General features: G+C 41.9%; 2 protein-coding genes across 2 annotated transcripts; one reads left to right on the forward strand and one right to left on the reverse strand.

Annotated features, from left to right (window-relative positions):
- The first annotated feature begins 507 nt into the window (after positions 1-507).
- Positions 508-8963, forward strand: adam17b (ADAM metallopeptidase domain 17b). Its single transcript, XM_084736811.1, has 18 exons — positions 508-916; positions 1347-1479; positions 1566-1699; positions 1787-1875; positions 2183-2363; positions 2845-2975; positions 3834-3920; positions 4030-4140; positions 4997-5141; positions 5240-5331; positions 6096-6248; positions 6332-6531; positions 6737-6840; positions 6927-7061; positions 7172-7302; positions 7440-7607; positions 7752-7808; positions 8020-8963. Exons 1-18 carry the CDS (start codon positions 823-825, stop codon positions 8413-8415), a joined length of 2541 nt encoding a protein of 846 aa, XP_084592937.1. The 5' UTR covers positions 508-822; the 3' UTR covers positions 8416-8963.
- Positions 8964-12480: 3517 nt separating this feature from the next.
- LOC146314891 (cleavage and polyadenylation specificity factor subunit 3-like) lies at positions 12481-22001 on the reverse strand. Its single transcript, XM_084736783.1, has 17 exons — positions 21810-22001; positions 20423-20486; positions 20176-20273; positions 19794-19922; positions 19334-19511; positions 19054-19143; positions 18786-18936; positions 17089-17264; positions 16849-17007; positions 16362-16508; positions 15327-15479; positions 15130-15238; positions 14690-14788; positions 13656-13750; positions 13154-13241; positions 12841-12907; positions 12481-12698 (listed from the first exon to the last, which is right to left on the reverse strand). The coding sequence occupies exons 1-17, from the start codon at positions 21878-21880 to the stop codon at positions 12524-12526; spliced, it is 2049 nt and encodes a 682-aa protein (XP_084592909.1). The 5' UTR covers positions 21881-22001; the 3' UTR covers positions 12481-12523.
- Between the last annotated feature and the right edge of the window lie 210 nt (positions 22002-22211).

The raw sequence follows: 22211 nt of genomic DNA on the forward strand, positions 1-22211 counted from the left end.
ATTATATTTTACAACAACAGCAATGATAATAAACACGTAGCATAAAACACTGATATTCATGTATTGTCAGAGTTAACATTTTTAAATTTATGAGAATACAACTCAACGACGGACATTCAAAATAAAGCACATTGCAGGAAAAATGATTTTTAGCAAAAAGAGTTTTTATTTTAAAAGGACAATAATATTAAATCTGGAGTGTGAAACACTGATATATATATATATATATATATATATATATATATATATATATATATATATATATATATATATATATATATATATATATATATATATACATATATATATTGCTGTATGCATAGATTTAACACAATTCAGTTTTTTATTAGCTTTAAAATCTTGGCTAAAGTCATGCATCCCCTGGTTGAATGAGTAAGTCTTTACTTTAAATCGTTATACTTTTTTCCTCTGATTTTTTCCTTGGTTATTTTCCTTTCAAAGTTGATAATTTTTGTCACATTTAAAACATTTTATCTTTTTCATTATAGTCGTTTTATTCGCTTATGCTTTTATTGTGAAGGCACTGCGCCGTGTTTCCGCCCTGCCTCTCTGTGTTGTATCCGTCTTAACATGGCCGCTGTCTGTCTTCCTGGTTTTGCGGACTGGACGCGTTTCTCTGCCTGTTTTTTAAACACAACAAAGACTTCAGCTGGAACAGATTCACTCAAATGACTCCAGAAATGTTTTTTTAAACTCAACTTTTCATCCAAACTGTCGTTAAACTGTTTAAAATCTGAAAACTGAAAGAAGCAGCGACGAGTTTTCGTCCTGTGGATTAAATCTCCATCAGTCAAATCAAACATGCGACAACAACTTTTGACTCTTTTTACTGGTTTTATCGTTTTAACGGAGGCCGCCATTTCTCCGCCCGCACACACAGAGGAGGAGGAGTACAGTGAGTGTTCATAACGCGTTTATAACCATGTTTAATGTCTGGTTTCATGTGAACTAAAGAAACAAACCTGACTGCAGTTATCAGTCAAAGTTACTGCAGAATGTACGGAAGCTCACATCTGCCAACATTACACACAAAAATTAAATGAAAAGTTAGAAATGATGAAATGAAAAAAGTCTTGATGAGTCATGTTAATCAGATTATATCAGATATTTGAGTTTGAGTGAGTTAAAATGAGGACTTTAGATTTTTTTTTATGTTATAATTGATAATAAATCAGAATGTGAGAGTAAGTCATTCATTCATTATTATGTCATAGCTGCTCATAACTGTAGAATGTATTAGATAAAAAACATTGAATTATTGATTATTGGCTGTTAAAAACCAGGATGTTCAGTAACTGTCTGCCGGTTCTCTGTTCCCTCTGCAGCGTCTCTCAGGTCGATGCTGGACGACTTCGACATGCTGCCTCTGTCCAGCCTGCAGACTCACTCTGTCCGCCGCCGTGACGTCCAAACACAGACTCACGTGGAGAAACTGCTGAGCTTCAACGCCCTTCAGAGGTCAGAGGTCACGTCTCACACAGGTCAGTGACTCAGAGGGTTCATGAGCTCACAGTGTGTCTGTCTGTCTGTGTGTGTGTCTGTAGGCACTTCAGACTGTACCTGAGGACCAACGACGAGCTCTTCACCGAGGACTTCAGAGCCGTGATTGTGGACGAGGACGGACGAGAGCGGAGCTACGCCATCAACAGACACAACTACTTCACGGGACACGTCATCGGTAACACGGAGCAGAACTGAAACCAAAACACCGTCAACGAGGAGACGACAGAAAAAAAAGACTGTCTTTCTGTTTCTTCTGTTGCAGGGGAGGAAAACTCTCGTGTTCAGGCTCATATCGACGACCACGAGTTCTCCGCCCACATCCTGACTGATGAGGCCGAGTACAACATCGAGGTAAAACATCAAGATGGGGGGAAGAGGGATTTTATTGGTCCATAAAAGAGCCTTCAACACAAAATAAAGCGCTTCTAATGTAAAATAAAGTGCTTATAATTTGAAATAAAGAGCTTTTAATTTGAAAAAAAGAGCTTTTAATTTGAAATAAAGAGCTTTTAATGTGAAAAATGCCAAAACTTTTTTTTTAAATCACCATGTTTTCACAGAGGATAAAAAATAATTCAGAGAAATAATCCTGACAGGATGTTTTTTGTACGTCACCATCGTCTCCTTCTGTAATTCTTGCTCTGGTCTCTGTGTTCAGCCTCTGTGGAGGTTCACGTCGGCGCCCCCCGATGGTCGTCTGCTGATCTACCGCTCAGAGGACATCAGGAACCTCAGCCGACTGCACCAGCCTTCAGTCTGCGGTTACGTGAAGTCTGACCCCGCCCACCTCCTCCCTGACAGCATTCAAGCGGCCATGTTCGAGGAGCGAGAGGAAGAGGGTCAGTAGATCTCAACTCTGAACTCTGATGAAGAGACTCCAGGTGTAACAGAAACAAATACAGATTTATTTCCTGTTGCTGCTTCACAATAAAACCTCAACATGATTAACCTATGGTACGCTTTTGGTGTGAAATACAGAGCTTTTAATTTGAAAAAACTGCTTTTAGCGTTTAGTGTGAAAAAGAGCTTTTAATGTCAGTGTATAAAGAGCTTTTATTTTAAAAGTGTGAAAAATTAGCTTGTAAAGTAAAATAAAGTTCTACGTGTGAGAAAAAGAGCTTATAATATTTTTATAAAAGGAGAATTTATTGTGAAACAAAGTTATTTTAATTTGAAAAGTGTATTATTTTACATTAATGTTGTGATGGTTTGATTTAATTTAATGTTTTTGTCCTGACGGTGTTTTAAATGCCTGTTCAGTCTCTGTTTAATGTGAAATAAAGGAGCTTTAATTGTGTTTTTCTGTCTCTTCCTGTCCAGAGTCTGTGTCCAGAGGGAAGCGTCAGGTCCACGATCACCTGAAGAACACCTGTCCTCTGCTGCTGGTGGCCGACCATCGCTTCTTCGAACACATGGGCAGAAAGGAGGAGAGCACCACACTCAACTACCTGGTCAGGACACACACACACACACACACACAGACACACACACACACACACACACACACACAGACACACACACACACACACACACACACACACACACACACAGACACACACACACACACACACACACACACACACACAGACACACACACACACACACACACACACACACACACACAGACACACAGACACACACACACACACACAGACACACACACACACACACACACACACACAGACACACACACACACACACACACACACACACACACAGACACACACACACACACACACAGACACACAGACACACACACACACACACACAGACACACACACACACACACACACACAGACACACACACACACACACACACTAGACAGTAAACGGATCTTTACATTTTATTGTGAAGTTTAAGTTTTGTGTCATTTATTCAGGTCCACTTCAGTTTAACTAGCAGTAGTTTATTTTAGTCTGATTTAGCTTTAGCTTTATCTTAGCCTAGCCTAGCTTTAGCTTATTTTACTGTGTAATTTCAGCCACTAGGGGTCCCTCACAGTAAAATAATAACATTTGACATAGTTTGATGATGTCATGAAGGAACGCTGAATCATGGGAGTTGTGGCCAGCAGCATAGCTTAGCCTAGCCTAATTTTGCTTCATTTATTGCAGCTGTTTTATGTAATTTCATTGAGAAAAGTTTGAATTTTGAGACATTTATTCAGGTCTAGCTCAGCTTAACTAGCTTATTTTGGTCTGCCTTAGCTTAGCTTTATCTTAGCCTAGCCTAGCTTTAGCTTGTTTTACTGTAGGTAAACACACACGCAGCTTGAATCTAACCTCCGTCACCTCCACCACCCTGACAGATCGAGCTGATCGACCGCGTGGACGACATCTACAGAAACACGTCGTGGGACGATGAGTTCATTGGTTACGGAGTTCAGATCCAGCAGGTGAGGGGCATGATGGGAAAGTGAAACTCTTGTTTTGGAGGCTGTGAGACGCTGACGCTGTGTGTGTGTGTGTGTGTGTGTGTGTGTGTGTGTGTGTGTGTCTTGTCAGATCATCATAGAGAAAACTCCGACCCCTGTGGCTTCAGGAAAAACTCACTTCAACATGAAAGGAAGTCCAGTGGAGGGTCGAGACGTGTGGGACGTCAAGAAGCTGCTGGAGGTAACCCACCTGACTCACCTGACCCACCTGACTCACCTGACCCACCTGACTCACCTGACCCACCTGACCCACCTGACCCACCTGATTCACCTGACCCACCTGACCCACCTGACCCACCTGACTCACCTGACCCACCTGATTCACCTGACCCACCTGACCCACCTGACCCACCTGATTCACCTGACCCACCTGACCCACCTGACCCACCTGACCCACCTGATTCACCTGACCCACCTGACCCACCTGACTCACCTGACCCACCTGACCCACCTGACCCACCTGATTCACCTGATTCACCTGACCCACCTGACTCACCTGACCCACCTGACCCACCTGACCCACCTGACCCACCTGACTCACCTGACCCACCTGATTCACCTGATTCACCTGACCCACCTGACTCACCTGACCCACCTGATTCACCTGACCCACCTGACCCACCTGACCCGCCTGATGTGTTAAAAGGTTCATTATCACTGATGTTTGCAGGGAGTTTCACAGCAGGATAAAGTCTGTAGTGTCTCCAAACGCAGCTGTGTGGCGTCTGATCATCTCTGCTGCAGGACACTTTAGCTGCTACCAGCATAACACACTTTTCTGAAGGGGAACTGCTGGTATACGAGTCAAACGTCACTCTCTCCAAACCAACCAAACTCCACTGAAAAAATCAGTCATTTTAGCTCACAGAACACAGGAGCTGTTTGTAGAGTTCTGGTTTATAGACAGAGTCGCAGCGGGACGTGTGTGTGGGACTGAGTCAGTCACTGATGTGCTTTAATGGGAAAATAAAAACGTCTCCAGAGTTTTCTTTTAACCCCTGACTGTCTGTGTCCTCTGCTGTCTGGTGTCCCTGCAGCAGTTCAGCATGGACATGGCAGAGAAAGCGTCCAACGTCTGCCTCGCCCACCTCTTCACCTATCAGGACTTTGATGAGGGCACTCTGGGTCTGGCCTACGTCGCCCCGTCCAAACCCGACATCCCCGGAGGTCTCTGCTCCAAAGGTAACGTCTCACTGAGGCGTCCCCCGTCCCCAGTTCTCTTCAGACACCAGAAACAGCCAGAGAGAGTAACTCTGGCTGTTTTCTTTTTTGTTCTGCAGCCTGTCCGTCCTCTTCAAACGAACACAGAGCGATCTACCTCAACACAGGACTGACCAGCACCAAGAACTATGGGAAGACCATCCTGACCAAGGCACGAAAACTGTCCTCATGGTGACGTTTAGTTTACTGAGCTGAAGTTATTGTCTCTTTGTCCACACAGATCATAAACTGTCCTGTCCACTTTCACTGAATGTTTGGACACAAAAAAGTTCAGTGAACATTTTCACTCAAACTTATATCAAATATGAGCATCATTCCACCTTAACAGTGTTTTGAGTTGGTGGGGCTCCCCCATGTGTTCACTGTCTGTTTCTGCAACAATGACAGTCACAGGAAGTGATCGAGCTGTGACTGTGGCTCCGTTCAGGACGAGAAGAGCACGTTAACTCGTCCTGGTTAGCTCATGGAAATGTTACACTAATGACTGAAAGCAGCCTCTGAAGAAAACACTCAGACATCAGTACAACACTCAGTGAGGAAATCACCTGGCAGCTCGTGCTGCTCGACGTCATTTAAAAAATGATTTAATGATCAGAGACGCTGCTTTCAGTCATTTAAGACATTTATACGTTTGCAGTAAAATGTTACTGCAGCAAATATTTAAGCATCAAAACTAAAAACTGCAGGTTTAAAGTTGACAGAAAACTATTTTTAGAAGCTCTGATGGAGGTCAGGATTTTTATTCTGCTTTACTCCAAACAGTTTCACTGAGATCTTCTGAAAGTTCCTCAGAGAACGTTGATGTTGCGGTCGACTCAGGAAAACGTCTCACCCACACTGAAAGTTTTTGAATGGATGCAGTTCGGTGACTGTCCTCGTCTCAGTTCTCTGATCCGTTCGGTGTCGTCTCCGCAGGAAGCCGACCTGGTGACGACTCACGAGCTCGGTCATAACTTCGGAGCGGAACACGACCCCGACAACATCCCGTACTGCGCCCCCCGAGAGGACCAGGGGGGGAAATACGTCATGTACCCCATCGCTGTGAGCGGAGACCACGTCAACAACAAGGTGAGGACTCTTACCTTTCTAAAGCTCATTTATTTCCAACAGAACGATGGACTGTGTCTCCTTTCTGTCCCGTCTGTGTCCAGCTCTTCTCTAACTGCAGTAAACGCTCCATCGTGAAGCGTCTCAGGTCCAAGGCTCCGTCCTGCTTCAAGCAGAGGAACATTAATGTGTGCGGGAACTCTCGGGTGGAGCAGGGCGAGGAGTGTGACCCCGGACTGCTGCACATCAACTCCGACCGCTGCTGCACCACCGACTGCAGGCTGAGACCCGGAGCTCAGTGCAGGTCAGAGACACCACGAACCAATCAGCTGCTTCTGTTCTGCTCTTGTTCATGATCGTTATTGAGAGATTCACTCGGTGTGGAACAGAGAGAACCTCCGCAACCGTCGGAACAAAGTGTTTAACACTTTAATCGAATAAAACATGAACGTTTAGAGAAAAAGAGCAGAAGGTGTCCGTCCTCTTCATCCGTCTCTGTCTGTGTTCAGTGACAGGAACAGTGCCTGCTGTAAAAACTGCAAATTTGAGATTGAAGGTGAAGTCTGTCAGGAGCCCATCAACGCCACCTGTAAAGGACACTCGTACTGCACAGGTCAGCTGACGGGTCAGAGGTCACATGTCCTCACAGGTGTGTGATTATTACAGGTTGTGTGGTGACCGTGGTGTGTGTGTTGACAGGAAACAGCAGCGAGTGTCCTCCTCCAGAGAACGCTCTAAATTCGACGGGCTGTCTGGACAGCGGAGAGTGTCAGAACGGAGAGTGCATTCCTTTCTGTCAGGTCGTCTTAAAGCTGCAGCCCTGCGCCTGTAACGGTACGATGGACAGTTTGACCTTTAAACACACAAACACACACACTCCTCTCTGTCTCAGGTCTGAGTGCAGCTGCAGTAAAGTGTCACTTCATCTGTTTCTGTCTTTGTAGAAACACACTCTTCATGTAAGGTCTGCTGTCGGAGCAGCAGCGGCGTCTGCGCCCCCTACCAGGATAAAACAGGCAACTTCCTGTTCCTGCGGAAAGGCAAACCCTGCACCGTGGGCTTCTGTGACGGAGCGGTACGTTTCTTCAACATGTCGTCTCCTGCTGTCCAACACAGACCTGATACTGAATAATAAATCTGTGCATGGTGTGTGTGTGTGTGTGTGTGTGTGTGTGTGTGTGTGTGTGTGTGTGTGTGTGTGTGTGTCTGCAGGGGAAGTGTATGAAGCAGGTTCAGGACGTGGTGGAGCGTCTGTGGGACTTCATCGATAAACTGGACATCAACACGTTTGGGAAGTTCCTGGCTGATAACATCGTGGGTTCTGTGGTGGCGTTCTCTCTGCTCTTCTGGGTTCCCTTCAGCATCCTGGTTCACTGTGTGGTGGGTTCTACACCTCATATGATTCTTATACACGTAACAGTCAAACCTCTGGAACAATATTACCATCAGTCTGATGAAGGAAGAAAAGGTGGATGAAGTCATTAAAATGATTTTTTGTTGTCTCTTCATCTCTTTTATTTTCAGGACAAGAAGCTGGATCAACAGTACGAACAGACCACCAAGTCTCTGTTCTTCCCCAGTGTGAGTAGATTTATATATATATATATATATATATATATATATGTATATATGTATATATAATATATTTATATTTATACTGTACTGTAAATATAATCAGAAAATATCTCCAGCTGGATTTAAACAATAAAAGTTCATGAAATAAAGCATGAAAAAAACAGCAGTCTGTACCTTTAATTGTGGCTCATTCTGACTGTGACTGTTATTTTCCCAGAATGCCGAGCTCCTGAGCAGCCTGGAGTCTGCATCTGTACGGATCTTCAAACCTCCAACCTTTCCTACCACCGCCAACCCCGTCGGCCTGCGTTTCCAGTCGTCCGGCCCCCAACAGACCAGCACCCCTCCGATCTCCGGTCCCGATCCACCGGCCCCCGGCCCCGCCCACCTGCCCCTGGACAGCCCCCGCATGGCCACCATCCAGGAGGACCCCAGCTTTGACTCGCACCTGGACGAGGAGGCGCTGGAGGAGGCGTTCGGGCGGCCGGCGGGCTCGGCTCCACGCTCCTTCGAGGACCTGACGGAGAAAAATGTGACGAGTCGCAGCGAGAAGGCGATGATGTTCAGACTGCAGAGACAACATCAGATCGACACCAAGGAGACGCAGTGCTGAGACGAAGGCAACAGGAAACACATGAGAAAACTCACAAGGAAACTTACTCAAGTAGAGATTTTTAGTTTGGAACCAAATTCAAACTCTTAAGTTCTGAAAAAGTTTTATCAGCTGACAGAAAAGTCCTCCGAGTCTTTACTGCAGTACAAGTACAGATACTCGAGTAAAAGTACTGATTCAACTTGTTTACTGCAGTAAAAGTGAAAAAGTTCAGGCTCTGAAATGTCCTCAGAGTATAAAAGAAAAAAGTCGTCCTCTGAAGGACATTTTGTTTCTGTGCAAAAGAAAACTGAACCTTTTCTTTTGTAGTCACTTTAGATTTGTTAATATTTTTGTAGTTTTTCACATTGCTGTCATTTTCGTCTCGTCACATCTTTTACATCATTTTTGTCTTGTTTTGTTGTTTTTGTCGTGTTACATTTTTTGCACTGTTTTCGTCTCGTCTTTAAAGCCATTTTCTTCATTACGTCATTTTTGCTGTTACATCGTTTTCATCGACTTTTACGTCGTTTTTTTGTCTTGCTGTGTTTTTTTTTTTGCAGTTATGTCGTATTTGTTGTGTTACACCTTTTATGTTATTTTTATCTTTGACATCATTTTTGTCTTTTTATATCTTGTTACGTTGTTTTTGTATGGCTAAGTCGTTTTTGTCTTTTTTGTCCTGTCGTATTTGTTTTGCTTCATCCTTTACGTTGTTTTCGTCCTGAGTTCAAACTAAAGTATAACATAAAGAGCTTATTTAGAAAATGTGAGGAAAGTTCAGATATCTGTGTTCAAATGTAGAGTAAAAGTAAAGAGTCAGAAAAATAAATACTCAAGTATAGATAGCTAAAAACTCTACTTAAGTACAATAACAAAGTATTTGTACTTAGTTACTTCATATCTCTGCCAGCTGATAATCTTTTGTTGACAAAATTTATAGAAAAATTTTAATCTTTCAGTTTAAAAAAAACCCAAAATATTTATATTTGAAAAATTGTTGAATAAACTCAAAAGTAAATGATGTTTAATAATTTTCATTTGCAACCATTTAATTTTCAGCCACCAAAATAAAAACTGATCACTTAGTTAATTATCTCAACTGAAGAAAATCTGATCAGTTTATTTCAAAACTTCAAAGTTTGATTCCAAACACAAGAATCCAGTGAAGGCAGTTACCTTGAAATTCTGAGTTTTCTCAACTATTTTTTATTTTTTATTTTTTTTTACAGTGTGGAGACACCTGTCCACATCAGGAGACAGGTGTGGACAGGTGCAGTCTCTGCTCTGACATCAGGTTCTTGCTGACTGCTGCAGTGTTGTTTTGTTTCTGCAGTCAAACTCAGGTCTGATCACATGATCAACAGCTTTTCAACCAGTCGCCATGGAGACACACTGATATGGATATGGAACCAATAATCATGTAGTTGTTACGACGATACTGATGCCATAACCGATAATATTAAAGGGAAAGTTGAAGAGAAATGTAGAGATATTTTTAAAAAGTGCCTCCGTCCCTCAAACTAACAAATAAAACCCTTTAAATATTTTAAATATCAGGAAGTAAAATCTGTTTTAAGACTCAGACCCTGACAGTGTTCGTGCCTCGCTCTTCATGCTGCAAAAAATATTCATGTCCAGCTGGTTCATTTCTTCTGAAGACATTTTGTGTATAAAATATTTGTTTGAATCATTTTTCAAGCAAAAAAAAAAAGAAAAGAAAAAAAGCCAATGTGATGTTCCAGGTTTTTGTTTTGTTTTGTTTTGGTCTGTTCAAACAACAGATCAAACAAAACAAAACAAAACAAAACAAAACAAAACAAAACAAAACATTTGATGGAGTCACTTTGGGCTCGAGAATATTTTATTTTTTCACTGTTTTCTAATGTTTTATTGACCCTAAGATGAATCAAATGGAGAAATCTGATTGGTGAAGAAACACTTCAGTCTGATAATCAGGTCCACTGAAATAAAAAAAAATATCTCCTGGTGAGTTTTAATTATGAGATTAAAAAAAGGCAAAAATAGAACTTTATATCTCGTAACTTCGACTTGTTATCTCATAATTCTGATTTACCGTGTAGATATTTGTTCAGGCTGATTCAGGCTTCCATATTTTTTAAATATTTGTATGACACAGGTTTTTATTTGTAGTAAATTGAGACTGTTCATTTTTAGCAAAAATATATGTAAATGAGTCTCTTCTTTTGATAAATACCACTTTAGTATAAATGTTATTCAGTATAATATAAATATACTTCAGTTAAAACCAAACCGCGGTTAAAAACAGATGTGTTTGCAGCTGTTTTGGGAGCTCAGGCTGCTGTTGTTTTTAATAAGTGTTAATTTTTTTGTGTCGTTTTATTTTTGTAACTGAAAGCCAAACTTTTTTTTAATCTTAAAAGACAATCAGAACTCTGTGCCTTTTCTTCTTCTGTGGTATTCAAATGCACTAGTCAGTATTGTTAATGTTGTGTGTGTGTGTGTGTGTGTTGTTGTTGTACGCAGACGATCATGTGATCATATTGTGTCAAACATGTTGCGTTCACTGAGTATTGATCCGTTTAATGTGTTGACTGTCAGTCAGTCTGCTCTTTCAAAATAAAACGTTTGACTGACTCTGGTCATGTGACCAAAGTCATCATTACCTTCACTGTGTTTTTATTTATTTTCACGTCCAAATCAACTGAAAAACAGATTTACATTCAGTGAAAACTTCTTTGTTTATGTTGTTTTAGAGTTTGGAGTCATAAAGAGTTCATGAAAAGAGCAGATCTGTGAAAGAATAACTGGAAATATAAAAGAATAAAAAAAATAATTTGAACATATAAAGAGAAATAAGTCATAAATTAATAATTATAAGTCAGAACTTTCAAACATTTTAAAGTTTTCATCAGAGGCTTCAGTCGGCTGTTAAGGAGAAAGATCTGCTGATGTCTGTAGCTGTAAGTCCAGATTTTATGTTTTTATTTATTATCGGTTATGTACTGAAGAGTGTTTTTAAATTTAGCATTTCACAAATTAAGTTGAAAGGAGGATTTTTTCTTCCAATTTGAGAATTAAAAACTTCAAGAATGTTGAAATAAAATTTTGACTTTATTTTCACCATTTTGACTTTATTAATATTTCAACTGTTTAAGACTTTAATTTCAACATTTCTATTTTATTCGCACCATTTTGACTATTTTCAACTTTATTCTTAAATGCAAACAAACAAACAAACAAAAACATAAACAAACCTTCTTCTTGTCCTTAACATTCTAACGTAGTTGTCATTTGATTGAAAGCTCCGGAAAAAGCTTGTTTTATTGAACTACAGCTTTGAAGATGATAAAGGAACAAACGACAGTCTCACTATACAAACGTTTATTTGTCTCATGATGAATAATTGTTGCCATGACGATTGTTTTCCAGATGGATCAGGTACAAAAACAGCTGCAGACGCTCCTGAAGGGGATTCCTTTGGAATCAGGTTTAAACAAAGATTTTAAGTCTTTGTCAAATAAGAATGTTTCCTCTCACAAGGACGTCACATGACCGGCGTCACATGACCGACGTCACATGACCGGTGCCGGCCGCCTCCTGCTGGTGACATCACAGGTGGGGCTGAGGGCGTCGTAGAGCCGGTGGACGGCGACCTCCACCATCTCCCGCAGAGACTCGTCCTCTGCACACGCCACCGACTAGAGGACGAGACACAGGTCAGAGGTCAGAGGTCAGCACATTAAAGGGACATTACGTCAGTTATTACCTTTACAGTGAGGTCACACTGAGCTGCTCCACATTCTCATTCATATATTTTGTGTTTTAAAGAATAAGTCATACATTTTTCCACTAAGAGTTGTGTGTGTGTGTCACAGCCTGATATATCTTCAATCAGTCTCTCTCCAAACCAACCAAACTCCAGTGATAAAATCAGTCGTTTTAGTTCACAGAACACAGGAGCTGTTGGTCTGTTGTTGCCTCCACTGTTTTAAATGTTTGTCCAGATTCACCAAAGTAACACGACACAAACACACTAACAGATGGAGGCAGCAGCAGACCTGTGAACTAAAACGACTGATTTTATCAATGGAGGTTGGTTGGTTTGGAAAGAGTGATATTTGTCTTATATAACGGTGGTTTCCTGTCAGAAACGTCTGTCTGACAGAAAGATAAAGAGGAGAAGATATTCTAAATATAACGTACACTTAATCATTGTACTCACTCTGGTCTCTGGGTCGATGAGCGCGGTGACTCCGTCCACGGTCACGCTCAGGTTTTTACCATCTTTGAAGTTGACGCAGTCGTCTCCAAACATGTCGCTGTGACACAAACAGACATTAACAACACGACTCCTTTTACAGGAACCACTTTGACCTGCTCTTATTTACAGTCAGACTCCACCCGGCTGGCGTTGAAGACAAGAGTAAACCAAACGTCCACCAGGTGTGTGACCACACTTACTGCAGCATGAGCTCCAGTCTCTCCACGAACACGTCCATGTCAAACGTTTCTCTCTTCCCCTCGAGAACTGAAACAGACAAACGAACATTGGCATTTGAGGACATTTTACACCATTTTCTGATATTTCATGGACCAAACAACTAATTGATTAGTGGAAAAATTATTGCCAGATTGAAAAATAGGTGCAAATGTGAAAACAGGTGATGGACACAGACGCGCCACCTGTTTTCAGGTTTGCACCTATTTTTCAACTGACAAACTTGTGACAGTGTTAATTAATCCTGTCACAATGTTTAATATTTTGTTTACGGACATTTCTGGGCGTTGGGGTTGGATTGGACCTCCAGGACCACCGTAGTGACGGCATCAGCATACATGTCGTTGAGCGGGTTGGCGATCCACTGAGGACAAAACAAATAAATAAAAAGTTGCTGTTAAAAACATTGTGCACAGAGCGGCTGACGTTCCCATCAGCCTCAGCTGCGATTTCTGTTTAATGCTAATTTGCAGGATGTTAGCATGCTAACAGTAAAGAGAGTATACCTGCTAAACATTAGCATGTTAGCATTTAGCTCAAAGGTAGGATTGTAGGATTCCTAACTTGGTATTAAATTAGAAATATCATAATTCTGATCAGTTGATTAGTTCACTCAGACAAACATTAGTGTTATTTAAAGATATGATGCAGTAAAGATGCATCCTGAACAGAGAATGTTGGAAATAAAACCTTTAAAATGTCTAAAATCTCTTGTTGAGTGAAGGTTTTATTGCTCCTCCATTAAAAACACAGACGGAAACAATCTGTCGTCTCTGACCTCCAGTCGCACCGTCCCCGCCTCGTGGACCAGAGTGATGTTCTTAAAGATCCTGATGGTGATCTTCTCTGCTCCGTCCACCTGCTCCACGTCTCCTGGAAACACACACACACACACACACACACACACACACACACACACACACACACACACACACACAGAGACAGACACACACACACACGGAGACAGACAGACAGACAGACAGACAGACAGACAGACAGACAGACAGACAGACACACACACACACACACACACACACACACACACACACACACACGGAGACAGACAGACACACACACACAGAGGCAGACAGACAGACACACACACACGGAGACAGACAGACAGACAGACACACACACACACAGAGGCAGACAGACACACACACACACACACGGAGACAGACAGACAGACACACACACACAGAGGCAGACAGACACACACACACACACACGGAGACAGACAGACAGACACACACACACAGAGGCAGACAGACAGACACACACACACACACACACACACACAGACAGACACACACACAGAGGCAGACAGACACACACACACACACACACACACACACACACACACACAGACACAGATTGAGAACATTTCCTGATGCAGATTGACATTAAACGGTTAAGAATCCAGATATAAAGGCTTCAAATGGTGAAGAACCAAGACACTGACACAAAAAATAGTTTATAAAAAGAATTTAGCTTTTTTTTTATTAAAAAATGTCCCAAAACAATTAATTGATTATCACATAGTTGCTGATTAATTTAATAGTTGAACAATAATCAATTATTGGTTGCAGCTGTAGTGTATAATTTAATTTAAGATTTAATGACTTTAAAGTGCTTTAGGAGAAATTAGACCAACAGAAAATATAAAACAGGGATTATACAAACAAAGTAAAAATGAAAATAAGAAAAACTTTTAGGTTTTGAAGTGTAGCTGGTTAGAACAAGTAAAGAAACTGTCACGTGATGTTTGAGGTGCGTTCAGGTGAGCCGCAGCGTTCTGATTGGTCGACTGACCTGCTAGGCTGCGGAGCTGGCTGACGAGCAGAGAGATGGGTCCGGTGTAGGGGATGGCCTGGGTCTGTGTCACCGTGCCCATACTCAGATCTGTGTAGTCTGAACAGAGAGACAAACACTGAGGGGAACATTTGTCCAATCTGAAGTTTCTCATTATTATTCAGGAAAAATAATCTACAGAAGTGACATTAAGAGGTCGACTTTATAACTCAAGCACTTAGTATCAGGGTCGAAACGGTCAGCTCTTTCCTTAATTGATCATTCGTCAAATCAATGATCAATTAAAATGACAAAATCTTAAACCAAACAACCCCCCTAATCAAAGTCCTTCAGTCCTCAGTCCTAAATGTCCTCAGAAAACACAAACGTCCTCACTGTGCTGGCAAAAAACACGGTCCTCACAAACACAGACATACAAACACAGAGTTGGTGTTACTGACTGGAGAGGTCGGACGGCGTCACAATGTGATAGTTGAAGTTTCTTTTGATGAGGATCCCAGAGACCCTCTGACCCTGAACACACTTCCTGTCGGTCAGCGAGCCCATCACCTGCAGCAGAGCATGCTGGGAGTTTAACAAGGCCGTACAACACAGTCAGGCAGCCACATGTTTCAGGCTTCTGTGGATTCACACCAACCTTGGCCAGCTTCTCTCCTCTGAAGTTGAGCGTCACGGCCTCGGTGTTCTTCGGGTTGTGGACTTCAATGTGGACCTCGTCGTTGTCTTCGTATTCGCGGATCAGAGCTGCTTTCAGACGCGCCATCTCGTTCTGCTCGCCGTGCACCAGAATCTGGACACACAAAGTGTCAATGTATCAGTCAGTAGAGATGTTCTGGTACCGTTTTACCTTCGTGATTCCTGAACCAATTTTATTATAGTGAACAGTAAAATAATTAATTGCAAAAAATATTTATTTATTAGAGATGCACAAGAATATTGTCATCAGTATCGGCTGATAAATGCTTTAAAATGAAATATCGTATTGAAATGTAACAAACATTTCTGCAGATATGACAGCCTGATAAGAAGACTGTGACATCAGTCCGCCTGCAGTGTGGAGGTTTTATGAAGCGTTTAAATCAGGTATCAAAGTGTCTGTTTGCAGTAATTTCTCAGTGTTGGTCACATGAGAAGGAACCAATCACGTTACTTCAACACTACAAATGTCTTGTCCATCTTGAGAGGTGTCATCACGATCATTACAACAAAGAAAAGAGAAAAGAAACTGGCAGCAGTAGTTATCTTATTTTTCACAATGAATGTGTCCATTTTGAAAAGCTTTCATTTCGAAAAGCACTGCCTTTTATTTTGAAAAACATCATGTTTTATTTTGAAAAGTACTGTCTTTCGTTTCGAGAAACATTGCTTTTATTTTGAAAATCACTGTATTTTATTTTGAAAATCGCTGTATTTTAAGTCTATATCTGTCAGTTTTCCATCATAATAAAAGTAGACAGAATAAAAAGTTGATTCACTTCAGGAGAGACTTGATGTTTTGATTATAATCTATATAAAGATATTGGCTGATATATTGATATCAGAATATCTAATATAATGTTGGTATTGGCCCCAAAAATCCAGTATTATCCTCGTTCTGCGTTTCAAACCCTCGATGCTTTAACTGTTATAATGTCAGCGTGATGAACTGTGTGTGTCTGGGTCATGTGATCACCACGTGAGGAGGTTTGAGCGCTCTGATGAACTCGCTGGTCTGCTGGTAGTCGGTGTGAGCAGAGAAGGAGATGTAGTCCACAGACATCTTCAGAGGGAGCTTCTGACCCGACATGGTGGTGATCTCATCAGGCTCCGTCATGATGTGCTGGAACACAAACATGCTGAGTCAGTGTTTCTACACGGAGAAACAAAAATCCTCCAGGAAAAATCCCACTGAAAATCAGAGGTGTCTGAGGTCCACACATTCTGTTCTCGAGTAAAAGTACAAAAAAACTCAAGTAAAAGTAGAAGTACTGATCAATTTGTTTACTGCAGTAAAAGTGAAAACATTCAGGCTCTGAAATCAAAGTATAAAAGTAAAGTTCATCATCTTTTCCACTGTTTTTTGTCTTGTTACGTCTTTATCACCTTGTTATATCTTTTTTTCTTGGATACACAGTTTCCCAGCATGCCTCAGTTCCAGTCAGATGCTGAGCTGAACCCACCTTGGCGAGCGTTCCCTCCACGCAGTACCCGGCGATGATGACTCCGTTCCTCTTGTCGGTGCACCAGCTCTCGAACAGCTCTCTGGACAGACCGCTCTGCATCATACCCGGAGACGCCATCACCACGCTGGGCCCGATGTCGTCAAAGTGGTCCATGCTCTGAAACACACGGGGGAAGTGAGAAACTACGTACGGGGGTCAAACATATGATGGGATGGCCCACAGAGCGCGCTCACTGACCTTCAGGTTGCTGATGTGTTTGAAGACGAAGGGGTTGTTGATGTTGATGGCCTTGCGGATCTTGTCGTTCATGGCGTTGATGTAGGTCTGGTAGACGGCCATGCACTTCCTGGCCAGAGACGAGGCGTAGTAGATGGGGATGTCATGGAGCTCCGGGTGGTTCTGCCAGTACTCATCTTCATCGTCACACACACACACACACACACACACACACACACACACACACACACACACACACACACACACACACACACACTTTGTTAAATTTAGTTTCATGTTCTCTTCGACTGATGTTTGAACCACGACTTTCCTGAATGATAAATACAGACGACAAGTTTTGCGCTGAGCAGCACAGAAACGTGGACGTCGAGTAAAACAGAACGCAATGATTTTCAATCTTTTTTCGACCCGTATTCATCTGAATCAGAACAAAGATCAGATATTTCCTGATCAGACTGATCAACTTTAATGTTTGTAGTAAATCTGCAGTCATTGTGTTTCATGTTTCTCTCTGTGATCCATCATCTTTTCTTCTAACACTCAGTCAGTGTTTGTGAACTGAGACACTAACTGTTGAAGTTTTAAAGGTCAATTCTGTCTCATTCTTTCTTCATATTCGTCTTCAGCTGATCAACAGTCCACAGTCTCTGTTGTCCTGTTTTGTCCTTCATAATGCACCACACATTTTCAATGGGAGACACGTCTGGACTGCAGGTCCAGGTCTGGCCTGCAGGTCCAGGTCTGGACTGCAGGTCCAGGTCTGGACTGCAGGTCCAGGTCAGTCTAGGACCTGAACTCTTTTACTATGAAGACACGCTGTTGGAACACGTCCACAATGTGTCTCAGCATCGTCTCTGAAATAATCAGGGACGTCTCTGAAGAAGACGTCAGTGATGGCAGCATATGTCTCTCTGAATCCGTCCAAACATCACAGCTGCTGTCTGTTGAAGTCAGTGCTGGGAACAATCTGGATGGTCCTTTTCCTCTTCAGCCCGGAGGACATGACGTCCATGATTAGTGAAAACAGTCTGAAATGTGGACTCGTCAGACCACAGGACACTTTTCCACTTTGCGTCCGTCCATCTCAGCTGAGCTCTGGTCCAGAGACGTCTGCAGTGTCTCTGGATGTTGTTGATATCTGTCTTTCTCTTTGAGTCTGAACTTACATTTGTAGATGCAGAGACAAACTGTGTTTACTGACAACGGTTTTCCAAAGTGTCCCTGAGTCCATGTAGTGTCCTTTATACAATGATGAGGGTTTTTAATGCAGTGCTGCCTGAGGGGTCAAAGGTCACAGACAGTCCGTGTTGGTTTTCAGAGATTTCTCTGGATTCTCTGAATCTTTTAATGATATTATTGTAGATGATGAAATCTATAAATTCCTGCAGTTTTGTGTTGACAAATGTTCTTAAACTGTTTTTCACAAAATGTTGAATCTCACCTCATCCATGTTTATGAACCACTGAGTTTTTCCAGGACTTTAATACCCAATCATGATCCTGTCACCAACTCACCTGTTTACCTGTGGAACGTTCCAAACAGCTGTTTCTGGAGCGTTACACAACTTTCACAGTCTGTTGTTGCTCTGTTTGTACATTTGCAAACAACAATACAAACATTTTACTCGACATCTCATCTTCTTTGGAATGTGTGTGAAGGTGCAGAGACTGACAGAGGTCCACAGTGTGTCGTCTCACCCAGGATGAGCAGCAGCTCCTGGGCTCGACCCAGAGCGAAGACAGGGATCAGACAGCGGCCCTCCCTGTTCACGATGTCGTGGACCGTGTTACAGAAACGAGCCTCCCGCTCCTCTCGTTTCTCATGGATGTGAGTCCCGTAGGTGGACTCCTGACAGACAGACAGACAGACAGACAGACAGACAGACAGACAGGCTTCAGTTTTCAACTGCTCCACGTTCTGCTCAGTGTTTAAATAAAGTTGAACTTGAAGTGACTCTCTGCTCACAGTGATGAGGATGTCTGGTTTGACACTGGGGATCTCTGCTGCCATCAGATGTCTGTCCTCCTGACGGGAGAAATCTCCTGTGTACAACAACTACACACACACACACACACACACACACACACACACACACACACACACACACACACACACACAAGACAATAAACATTAAACTCTTTACCTTCTTATTCAGTCCTTTCACTGTACAATCTGACCACAGCCTACAGATATTCAGATTATGGAGGGATCGAGCAGAGAAAAGCACTCGTTGTTTTGGACAGACCTTGACTCCCGCAATCTCGATCATGAACATGGCGGCTCCGAGGACGTGGCCGGCGTGGTAACACCAGAACTTGATGCCGGCCACTTCCTTCACCTCGTGGAAGTTGATGGTCTCGATCTTCTCCATGCTCTCCTCCAGGTCTGTTTCCGTGTACAACATGTCGTCTGCTGAGATGTTACTGCAGAAAACACACCTGCATTACTACACATCCTACACACACTCAGATATCACAGTTCACACAGACAGATGTGAGAGATCATAGAAGAAACACTGCATCACAGCTGCATCACAGCTGCATCACAGATATACTGACGTATTAAACACAATTCACCAAAACTGTCCAGGTAGGTCAGTGTGTGAGAAATTAACCTCAACAACCACCAGATAAATAACCTGACTAACCTTAAACTCTTAAACGATAGTCCTACAGGAGTCCTACAGGACTCTGACACAGTCCTACCTGACTTTGACGTAGTCGGACAGCAGCCAGCGGTAGATGGCTTTGGTGGCGTGAGTCATGAAGGTGCGTCCTTTAAAGCTGGTCTTCTGCAGGAACCAGGGCAGAGCTCCACAGTGATCCAGGTGGAAGCTGAGAGGGAACACAGGTATGTTACTGAGGAGCTCCCAGCGCTACATCGACCCTGATCATTATGATACCTCAGATATGATGAGCTTCACACCTGAGTGTCTCCTGTCACGACTGCATCGTCTTGTTTTCATCATCATATGGCCAGAAATCATTTTAACAAATCACTGAATAAAAATTTAATAGCTGTGGTTGGTGTTTGGAGGAGAAACCTTTCCTGGTTTCTATGGTGATATGATACACTTTCTGAACTCACTGGCTGATGAGCAGCAGGTCAATCTCAGCCGGATCAATCAGGTCGATGAATGGCAGAGCATCCATTCCCTCCAGACCAGGATGGATCCCACAGTCCAACTAAACCACAACGCACAGACACACACACACACACACACACACACACACACACACACACACACACACACACACACGTTAGTACACAGTGAAGTGACTCTACAGACACACAGAGGTTAACCTTCACAGCTGACGTGATGAACCAAACATACCATAATCTTCCGTCCTTTGAACTCCAGGATGATGCATGATCGTCCCACCTCCTGTCCTGCTCCTCTGGACACAAACAAATTGCAACACTGCTGTTAATCTTTTTAAAAGTTTTTGTGTCTTTGAGCACCACAAGTCAAGTGTCATCTAGTCCCATCATACTGGAGAGAAGGCAGACGTCTCTCCAAAACTCTGTTCTTCTCATTTTGAGGTGAATTCTCCCTTTAAAGCTAAAACTCTTCCAAGTAAAATTAATTAATTAAACTCATACCTGCAACTAGAACAAAAAATAACTTAAGAATCAGCCCAGATCTCTGCCCCAGATACACTCTGACCCCTGAAGAACAAAAACCAAACTCTATTCATAAAATGAGCAAGTTTAAAACACATAAAAGATACCAAATATTAGTTATTTGATTTCATAGATTAATTAATTATTAATTATGAACCTATACAATCTACTGAGAAGCACGTGGTTGCAATAAATAATCAAACTATCATTTAGTTTTACCTACAAGTTGAAAACCCTCATTAATAAATGTTGTTTGGTACATTTGGTCTGTGCTGAAATGAAGAGTTGCCTCTGAGGATTAAACAAGCCGACAGTACATTAAATAAGGGTGTAATGAAATATCAGTATACTTGATTATTGTGATATTACGTTTTGTGATGCTGTATTGATTCTTAAAAGCACTGTGTCATGACACTGTGATGTAAAGATTCATGGCAGTTGTTCATGTTGTGTTGTGTTTAAGTTAGAAACCAGACAAACATATCAGCCAGTCAATATTATCAGCCTGATCATGGCACAGCATCGTCGGTCTGTATTGGTATCTACGTATATGTTGTCAGATTGTTTTTTTTTCCAGAATAAAATTCACATTGTTTTTGTTTACTTTTATTTATTAAATATTGACTAAAATGGCATTCCACACACAGTGACTGCTTCTATTTGATTCGTCCATTTGCTGACAATACTCACATACTTTTACTTCAGTAAGGCTTTGAATGCAATACTTTTACTTATTGTTTTCATTATGTGTGTGTTTTTTTTTTTTTTTTACTTGTAAAGGATCTAAATACACCACTACAAAAGAAGAGTCTATTTTATGAATGGAGTTTGGTACATTTGGTCTATGAAAAGCTCCTCTAAGGTTTCGTTATGAAGAACAATGTTAACAGCGTTTTTACCTTTTGATCAATAAAAGATATTTTATGAATGGATTTTGGTAAATTTAGTCTATGCCGAAATAAAGAGTTGCATGTAAGTGTTCATTAACACTCTTAAAAGACAATGTTAACCGTGTGTTTGCCTTTGTTGATCAATAAAAGATATTTTTGAATGTACTTTGGTGTGAGAGCAGCAGGTAGAAGTTGTATTGAACTCACAGCGGGCGGATCAGCAGCTGGTCACTTTCCTCCGCGGGAACCGTCACGTCAGATTTACGTTTAGCGGCCATGTTGACTTCGATAAATCCTACAGTTATGTCACAAATACAGATTAATTCATGTCTGCTTCTGCTACTAACTTTCTACCCGCGTTTCCCCAAATTTGGCTATTGCGTCACTTCCTGTTCCTACCGAAATATCTCCGTGTAAGACAAAGAGCTGGAACATCAGTTCCACCTTCTCAACGTAGTTGTGTATAGAAAGGAACCCTTGATTTGCGAAACTCTCGCGAGATTTGTACGCGATGTTTCTTCATTGTGTACGTTGTACAAACTAATTATATTTTAGAATGAGATACTGTCGTGGTTCAGATTGAAGTAGGTTTAGGGACAGAAAACAATC

This window comes from Lutjanus erythropterus, chromosome 15, assembly GCF_056507025.1.
Source record: "Lutjanus erythropterus isolate fLutEry1 chromosome 15, fLutEry1.hap2, whole genome shotgun sequence".
Classification (NCBI taxonomy): Eukaryota; Metazoa; Chordata; class Actinopteri; order Lutjaniformes; family Lutjanidae; genus Lutjanus; species Lutjanus erythropterus.